This window comes from Pollicipes pollicipes, unplaced genomic scaffold (genome assembly GCF_011947565.3).
Source record: "Pollicipes pollicipes isolate AB1234 unplaced genomic scaffold, Ppol_2.1 Scaffold_4881;HRSCAF=5763_pilon_pilon_pilon, whole genome shotgun sequence".
In the NCBI taxonomy this organism is placed as follows: Eukaryota; Metazoa; Arthropoda; class Thecostraca; order Pollicipedomorpha; family Pollicipedidae; genus Pollicipes; species Pollicipes pollicipes.
Genome location: NW_023596576.1, coordinates 51619170 through 51628401, shown reverse-complemented (window position 1 = coordinate 51628401; position 9232 = coordinate 51619170). Strand labels below are relative to the sequence as shown.

The following is a 9232-nucleotide window of genomic DNA, read 5'->3' as shown; positions in this document are numbered from 1 at the left end:
GGAGCGGTTTGGTGGAAGGGCCTGCGGAACTTGTCATGGATCACAATCTCATCAGTATGACATAATTACGCGTCAAGATATTCAACAAATTTGCTCCAAGTGTTCCGAAAGTTTTATTAACTCAGAGTCTGCGCTAACAGGGTGCGTCTTTTCGACTTGGCGAAAACAACAACAAACTATTATAGTCTGCCGTCCTTTCCGTAAGTATACACGAATTGTCGCACACTTCACAATATAGTCCATTCTCCGCTCACGTTCACTGGGCCTTGAAAGACTACCACGGTCCAAGACCAGAGGTCTTGACAGCCATCCGTCAACGTTTCAGAAAATTGCCATACATAATCAACGCACATTGCCCACCAGCACTCGGCCTTCTCGATTGCAAACAAATGCAAACTACATCCGCGAGGCCGAATTCCCCGCGAGCGAACCTCGCCCCCGACAGCGGGTGGTCACAGTCGCACCAGCACCAGAGCTGTGGCTGACACGACCACGCTCCACTACAGACCGGACCGCGGTGACCCGCGCCGGCGGCGCAGCTGTGGCGAACACGGCGCGCCACGCTCGACCGTCAGCTACAATAAATACTGGAGAGAGCGCCGAGGCGGGCGCAGGCCGACTCAGGTGCTGCCAGCCGTCTGCGGATCGAAAACAACGCGACGGTCAGGCAAGAACACCACAGTTACAGCGTACTCGTGGACTGTGACGCAGGCATTCGCATTCGTACGCAGACGGGACTACGCATGTGACAATCGCAAACATGTGACGCTACGGTCCAGAGAACTGAGTCATGTGTGACAAACTGACCTTACCACTATTCCCATGTAATACGCTTAATCCTTTGGGAGAATCCAAAAACCCACACGAAAGAACACTGACAATCATTCAGGAAGTGTTTTGGTGTACCTTCAAAACTACAGCACACACATATCTCCACCTGGCGGTCACGGCCCCGTGCCGGCCATCAGCAAGGTAAACATCGCCGTCACTGCAGTGCAAAGTCGGGAAGCGATGAGGTAAAGCTAACCACGGAAATGGTCGGAGGTGGCGCACTGGGGATTCACGAGTCACAGTACAAATATGATCAGCGGGAACACAAAAAACGAGCCAAGGAGAAACGTCGGAAACGGAACAGAGAACGCGTTGTGGGAAACAAGCGGTAAACGGCAGTCTGAACAATGCCGGCATGTATGAACCCAGCTCAAACCCCAGCGGCGACCTTACTGACGGTGCGTGGGTGGCTGACCCGTGTCATCTGGATGACCTGTCTGAAAACACCCCGTACTACGCAGCACAGAGCAGGAAAAAGCACTACCGCTAACCTGGACACGGGGGTCTTAGCCCCGGGCTACGCGCCACTGGGCAGCGTAAACATGACCCCCACAATCACAGAGCAGTGTGTGTGTGAACAAACGTGAGCCGTGTATGACACTGGCCTGGAGTTACATGACACCAAGTGGCTCGGCCAATGTCGATTTAGCGCCTGAGTTCCGTGTCTGTGACCCTGGTCATGCACAGGGCGGCGCTGAGCGGCCGGACGGTGTCGATCTGGCACCCAAGCCGTGTACATATGCCCCTGACCTTGTAAAGAGAGGCGCTGAGCGGCAGGGCGGTGTCGATCTGGCGTTCCAGCCGCTCCAGGCGGGCGGCCAGCGCCAGCAGCTGGCCCAGCTCGGCGCCGGCCGTGGCTCCCGGCAGCAGGCCGTACACGAGCGCGGCCAGGCCACCCAGCGCCGGCTTGGAGTCCAGCTCGCGGCTCCAGTCCGGCATCACCTGCGGCACGCCGGGCCACCGGCCGTGAGAGAGGCGGCACGGCAGCTGGAGGGCCCGCTGCGGCTGGTCACCGCGTGCGCGCACACCAGCTGATGACACGCAGCGGGCTCACGAGTGTTCACACAAAGGTGAATGTGCGCCAAAAATGAGCGTATTTTGCCCACACCGGTCCCGCAAACTAGGCGGACTGGCCCACACCCTCGAACTAACCAGCTTGTTGGCATACCTTGTCGGCAATGTGCGTGTGGATCTTCCCATCGCCACCCACTTGGAATATGGAGTAGCCGTCATACCAACTGAAAGTAAAAACAGAACGATTAGCGGGCCTGGAACTGCATTTTTTATTCAGCACTTCGGTACGGCTTTCCTGCGGGGAGCTTCCAGAACTTGGACTACATCAAATTTCAAACATTTTCGATGGACGAAAAACTCACTCCACGCCGTGCTCGTCAATGCTGTTCTGGAGCTTAAAGATGTTGAATTTCCAGAACATCAACATGGACTTGAGGGCGCTGACTCCGCGGATCCTCCAGCGGATGCGGATAGAGTCGTCCTCAGGATGCGCCGAGCTCTGCAGCACTTGCAGCGTCACGTAGCTGAACTTGATGTGGCCCACTATCCGCAGCAAGGCGCACTGCTTGATGTACGGCACTATTCCCCTGCAACGAGAGTGGCACGTCACACGGCGACCGGCCGCCCACCACGCGAGATCTCCAGCCACGGCGAACGGGGAATTACACATACTACTCGTTTTCGAAACATGCTTGCATCCCCGATAATGAACGCCAGCGCTGCTGAAAGGACGCATAACAGGTTCTATCGTGCTGCAATGAGGAGGAACATGAGCGTCACGAGATTTAACAGCTTTTATGGATTTGATCCCTCGCTTTCATCTTTTTAAACATCTGATTTGATCTGGCAGGATGCGTAACCATGCGCACCACAGGCATGTCACCACTTACACCGATTTCGTTCCACGTATTCTGTTGTCGAAGACAAGGTCCTTGTGGTAGATTGAGAAGTCTTGCGTCATGACAAAAATGCGCGGGAGCTGGAACAGCAGGAAGCTGATTGAATGGATCTAACCGTGGTCGAGGACAGTCCTGCCAACGTTTCAAACAGCGCGTGGCAAAACAATAATGCTGAGCAGTGACGATCAACGAGGCCGTGCAACCGGTGTGCGCAAGACCACATTGGATCATGGCCAGGCATAAAACGCACAGGCCACGAAACCCTCTTGTCATAAGGTCACAGCTCATCGGGGAAGTGACGTAACTTTAGGTCCAGAACAGACGCATGAAAACCACGGCATTATTACCTAAAATGCTATACTGAACAAATGTTAAAAAATTCGATTAAAAAACACAAGCTTAACAGGAAACAACACAACGCGCAGAGGCCCTGGGCAAGAGCCGCGTCGGTCGCCGCTCCGGGCAGGAGCGGACAGTAGTCCGTCAGCAGGCGTACGCCTGGCCGCCCAGAGGGCTTGACAGCCACCCCCGACTCACGTTCTGCAGCAGGTTGGCCTCGACGGCGCGCAACTGGTCGGGGTTGGGCCGGTCAGGGAGGCGCTCGGCCGGCGGCGGCCGCTCCGCCGGCCTGTCGGCGCCGCTGAGAGTGTGGCCGTCGGCCGGCGGCAGCGGCAGGCTGAAGGCCCGCCGCTCGCAGGCGCTGAGCGAGCCGGCGCGCAGCTGCCGCCAGTCGCCGGTGGTCTGCAGCGCGTGCGCCGCTTCCAGCGCCGCCAGCTGCAGCTGCAGCCGCGCCACGTGCTGCACCACGTGCTGCGGCGGCGCTGGCGCCGGCAGCCGCGCCTCGGCCGCCGCCAGCGCCGGCGTGCTCAAGCAGAGCGAGCCGTATGGTCGCACACGCCCTGCCAGCGCGGCCACGGCCGCAGGCGGCGGCGGCCCCTGCCGGCAACCGCCCGCAGTCACGCGACGAACAGAACGTAACAACGATCGACGCTGTTCGCGTGCCTTTGGAAGAAAAGCTGAATATGGGCATGGGGAGGGTGACCATGACGCAACTTAAACACATGAGAAAAATGAAACATAGAACGCAACTATGGGGCTCACCTGTTTTAAACGGAAAGCAACAGGGAATGTTCCACATTTGAAGATATTGAGGCAAGCATCACATGTGATGCAACAAGCTCACTTATAACTATAGCCATACTCAAACGAAGAAAAGACTGCCCAAGACAACACGATTGCTCTGTTTAGTAAATATGCTATTCGAAACGTCATTGTTTGATTCCGCTATCGCACCTTGCACAACATTGATTGCGAGCCAGTTGACGGCCATCATATCTGGAAATCGTGCTCACGACCGCCAGATGTAAAGGACTCGACCATATCTTTCTCGGCCCTCATCATGGCATGGCTTATGAAATGGCGGGATTCAAATAGCGTAATTATGCCGTCGTGAATGCCAAGGTGGCCTTGAAAGCTCTCCCCTATTTTGGGGGCGAGTGAACGGCTCAGGAGCTAGAGGAGTTGAGGTCTTAGGAAGGGCAGGACCGTGGACTGCACCGAAAGGTCTTCAAGACGCCTATTTCAGTTCAAAACCCCATAAAAATATAGAACATTCCATTTAAGGAAGCTGCCCAAAAGAGGGGAGCAGGATGACTTGAGGTGGGGGAGACTGCAGCTCCTGCGAAGAGATAGTCCTGCTCCAGGTCTATACTATATGAGGTACTACGTCTTGCACACTTTCTTCCACCCGCAATCACGGCGCCATCTTACCATGCAGTTGAGGCCCCCCAAATCCCTAAGAACTACCTAGCCAAGCTATCTGGCACGTAAGATTTACAAATGGTGATTTTTTGCAAGAAACATGTCTTATAGACACATAACTTCATCACTTGTTGGTGAACTATTCGTAGCTTAACACAATGAAAGCTGGTAGAGATAAGCAGAGCAAATGTTACCATCTGGTACATTGGCTGGTGCCCCGACCTCTCAGACAATCAAATTCAGCCATCATTTTTCTGACCCATTAGATTTGAGCTCACAGCCTAAAAGCTTGTTTCTGGTGGGTTCTCTGCTCGTGCTGAATACAAAACAGCAAAAACAAACTAAAAGAACACAATTTGCATCAGGAAGGTACACTAGTGCAATGAAAGTCACCAATGCAACTCGTACAAATTAGGTTTTTCTGTGCAGCATTCAACCATTACGACTCCTTTCGGACTCTGTCTATCTGATTTTCAGACCATCCAGAACAATCCAGCAGAGGAAACTCTCTAAAACACCCAAAGCCACATACTGATCACTCATGCTGTGATCATGCCAGATAATGCAAAAATAAATGGAACGCACCTCGTATTATCATACAAATGAATTTAGAATACTTTCCATAACTTGGTTTTACGAAACTGCGGCCCAGGACATCGCTGTCCTTGCTCTTGAGTTTGCACGAGAGCATATTCAAACCTTTTGATGTAATTTGTTTCACTAATAGATTATGCACAGGACTAAACGCGGCAAAGGCAAACATGGGATGACCTTGTTCGTGTTTGAAATAATTTCTACCCACTCTATTTAACAATAATGACATCTCTCATTTTCCTCCGGCCAAGTGACTGCTTTACTAGACCACTAGGGGCACATTTCTGTTTCTGGTCAAGAGCTGAAGGGTCCTTCCGTCTCCTCGCGGGGTGTACTCGGGCTGCCATGCTAGCGACACTGGGCGGAATCCCCTGGCCGATCCGAATGCCCTTAGAGGGATGCATCCATCACATTGTTCCCCTCCTTGACACGGAAGGCCGTCTGAGCCGCGCCGTTGGCTCCAGATCAGCACAGGAACCCTCATGGACGCAACAACGTCCCTGATCGCCGTTGGTGGTCAGGTGGTCAGGTGGTCAGATGGTCCAGGGGGTCAGATAATCCAGGTGGTCAGGTGGTAAGATGGTCCAGATGGTCCAATAATTGTCACCCAGACTCCAGTTCCTGATTTTTACTGTGTTCTTCAGAGATATTGACGATGCCCTGAACATCGACTGTAGATGGAAATGGGGTTCTGAATTTATATTGACCTGGCTAGCCCATGTTCATCTTAAAATGTTCAACATTCAGTCATACTTGATTATGACATAAAATTATGTGACACTGTTTTAAACATGCATGGTTGCACATCTTAGCGACAGCCTCCATGTCCAGTGTTGCAAACTCCATAGTATACGCGGCGTTGGCCCCGCGGATGTGACATCAGGTGATGACCAATGCTTAAATAAAAAAGATGACACATCTGGAGGAAAATGGTTGGTGAACTAGGTAAACCAGCATGCATGTTTAGGAGGTACAAACATAAGCTGAACACAACTTAAGTCTGAAAAAGTGGGAGGGCGAGTTAACAATGCTGGCCCCCCCACCTTGAAAAGTGTGTGTGTGTGGGGGGGGGGGGGGGGTAAAACCCTGCCCCCCTTTTCCTACACCCATGCAAAGTGTGTGTGTGTCATTGGGGCTTTACAACACATTCAGCCACTGAGGCTTGATGGCATCACCTGCCTCTCACCCTGGAAGGAAGAGCAGGCACCACAGGGAATCAAACCTGGTACCACTGGTGTCCCAGACAAGCACGCCACCACACCCACCACACACCACTACACCCACGCAAGGCATCATTTCAAAAACCATGTTGGTAAAACACTTGATCCACACACTCACACCACATTTCATACCTGGCTGTTTCTATGGATGAAATTCCACTCCAGTGTACCACATCTTGAGGCAAGTCCCAAAGGAAATTTGATGAGCTGTGATGTTTTGAAGCAATGTGACATCTCTGTAATTTCTCCTGGATAAGGGGAAGGGTTATATCAGTATTTGTAGTCAGCAGCATGCTACAACACACACTGCATCACTTGTATGCATGCATATTTCAGGGTATAATGCTTTCAATTCAAACAGAAGATTGTGCAAAATTATGAGAAGTACAGCAGTTATCAGTTTTTTCAAAACCCAGTTTTCTACAAAACAAGCGACTCATAGCAGTCTGTCGCTTTATCAGATACTTCCTGTCCCTGGCATGCCATGTGCATGCATGATATTCATGCTAATATATTGAGTTCTCTATTGTAGCCTGTATAGCCAGATAAATGCTGGCCATTTTTCCATTTAAATGAAAAAGGATAAATCATTACTGGGAAACCTCAAAATTCCGCAACATTACTATTTGGCTAACACTTTGCTTCAGTAGCCTTGAGGGTTACAGGATGTATGAAATGTACAATCAAGTGGCCAGGTTGTCATTGCTCTGTGAATACATCTACCAAAATATTAACTTTCATAAGTTACCTAACTTGGCTTACAGCCCGTATGAATAAAACTTGGAACAAGCAGCAGTAGTCCCTGCCTTCACACAAATTTTAGGAGCTTTAAACTTGTCACTGTTGTACATTACCAATACTCCCAAAGTATTTCTAGCCATCAAGAAGGGTAGAAATATCAAGTATTATGCCAAAATTGAAAACAAAATCATGATCTGTTTTTATTAAATTTTGTGGATGCACTATGGCAATACTAACATGTTTCAACTTAAAAGGACAAAGCCCATTACAAAATTGGTTTGTGTGTTGAATGCAGAGTTGCATAAGATATATTTATTGATTTTGTTTCTCCCAGTATGGTTTTTTGATATTACCACTTTGGAAGGTTTTGGTCTCAATTAAGGCCTTACCAGATTTAAGCTGTACAAATAATACTTCATGATGGCAGTAAGGTCATATCTAAGGGAGAACAGCCACAGGGGCAAGTTCCCCCCCCCCATATCAAATTTTGGGCATGCAATTAGATGCACATGAATGGATAATGATACCATCAAACTGAGGTTAACATAAAAAAATAGCTAGCATGACATGTTTATCTGTACATACAAACCAACTGTGGACCTAGACATACAATGTGATTCTCAGAGCAAACATTTGAGATGTGCCCTGCTCTAAATTCTAAAATCCTTTCAGTGCTACAGCCCCTCCAGCTCAGATCTAAAATATAAAGCTTACAACAAAGTTGTCCCACCCAGCAAGAACATCCTAGTCAAAATTTCTGGGCATGCATGGCATGACTCCAAGGGCTAAGTTGTGATCATTGTCACCGATTTCAGCATATATACAGTCAATGTTTTAAGGGATGCTGTTAAGACACTTTTAAGCAAGAACAGCACAAACCAACTTGAATAACTACAAAAATATTATCACATATATTTTGACCCTAGAGAGAAAATGGCTCTCATAGCATAAATTCTTCACTTTGTCTACAGAAAAATAAAACTTACAGATTCTTACGAGTTTAATCTCTCCGTACAGGATAAGCCCATTGACTACAGGCAGTTAGCACGGGATTCTTCAAGTACTTCACTCAAGTATACCGCAGCGTACGCAGAAACACGACCGCGGCACACAAAATATAACCACCGAGATGCACGCCGGCTCACGTCGGAGTTCTGAGGCCTGTGCAAGTATCTACAATTATTTCCTATGCAATACTGGAAATGTGCCCACCGCCTAAAATGCTGCAATCCCTTTCCACCACCTCCACACATCAACGGGCCCAACTGTAGCAACCTTCCCGGCTCTTAGCACTTGGCAGTCAAATTTCTTGAGCGTGCTGTGAAATGCAATGCAGCGACAGGGTCTAAAAGACAGGCATATAAAGCAGACCGCTTGTTCTCCGAAAAGGCTCGTTTGATGGCCTTGAAACCGTCACCAACCAATTTCGTGTAATAAGATAAGTCATAAAGATACAATAATATAACCTGACTTGAGATCAAACGTATAAAAAACGCGAATGGAAAATTTTGCATACAGAAGCATGCAACTCAGATCTCGGAGCCTGCTGCACCGATCACTGTGAAACCTTCACCATTGGACGTGCCATATTTGATTCCCTGTCGCATTAGACAATTCAGTGACTCTGGGTCAGGTCAAAAGTCGTCAAATCCGAAAAATTCCATAATTATCGCATGCACACAACCCAGTTCTCAGCACATTTTTAACTGATCGCTGCGAGACCTTCAACGTTGGATGCGCCATACCTGATTTCCTATAGGAGTTTAAAATCCGGCGACCATAGGTCCGGTCAAAGACGTCGGTTACACAAATTCCAAAGCTCTTACCTGCGACATTTAGAACTTAAAGTCCCGACTGTCTCCGAATCTTCGCCTTTCGATTGGACATACATGGCAGTGCAATGCATGTCATGAAGCCATACACCCTTTTCATTGTGCCGGAGCGCGCGGGTATTTTCTTTGCGGTCGTGCACATTATAGCAATAACGGTTGTACATATTTTGTGCGCAAATGCAGGGCGTCGTCTCCCCTTTTAATGGGCAAAGACACACAAAGTGAAAAAGAGATATTCAATTCGGCACATTTTGGACAGCTGCGCTCGTCGAACCACGCGTTAACACGACCACGCACAACACGCAGTGAAGCCCAAGGCTCCCGCTGACCAAGCAGTGAC

At 49.5% G+C, this 9232-nt stretch overlaps 1 protein-coding gene and 1 long non-coding RNA gene across 2 annotated transcripts; both read right to left on the bottom strand.

Annotated features, from left to right (window-relative positions):
- Positions 1-452: 452 nt before the first annotated feature.
- LOC119100578 (uncharacterized protein C6orf136 homolog) lies at positions 453-2806 on the bottom strand. Its single transcript, XM_037223659.1, has 5 exons — positions 2736-2806; positions 2208-2432; positions 2000-2069; positions 1720-1773; positions 453-500 (listed from the first exon to the last, which is right to left on the bottom strand). Exons 1-5 carry the CDS (start codon positions 2804-2806, stop codon positions 453-455), a joined length of 468 nt encoding a protein of 155 aa, XP_037079554.1.
- A 778-nt stretch (positions 2807-3584) lies between these two features.
- LOC119101270 (uncharacterized) lies at positions 3585-8348 on the bottom strand. Its single transcript, XR_005094525.1, has 3 exons — positions 8273-8348; positions 6452-6567; positions 3585-3680 (listed from the first exon to the last, which is right to left on the bottom strand). It is a non-coding gene; the product is annotated as an uncharacterized LOC119101270 (long non-coding RNA).
- Positions 8349-9232: the final 884 nt, after the last annotated feature.

Bases quoted from the DNA above. Each gene is read 5' to 3' on its own strand.
- LOC119100578 (XM_037223659.1), bottom strand. From the start codon at position 2,806: ATGACGCAAGACTTCTCAATCTACCACAAGGACCTTGTCTTCGACAAC. The intron at 2,433-2,735 runs GTAAGTGGTGAC...CTCTCGTTGCAG, and splicing joins ATACGTGGAACGAAATCGGT to GGGAATAGTGCCGTACATCA. The intron at 1,774-1,999 runs GTATGCCAACAA...GGCGTGCCGCAG, and splicing joins ACACGCACATTGCCGACAAG to GTGATGCCGGACTGGAGCCG.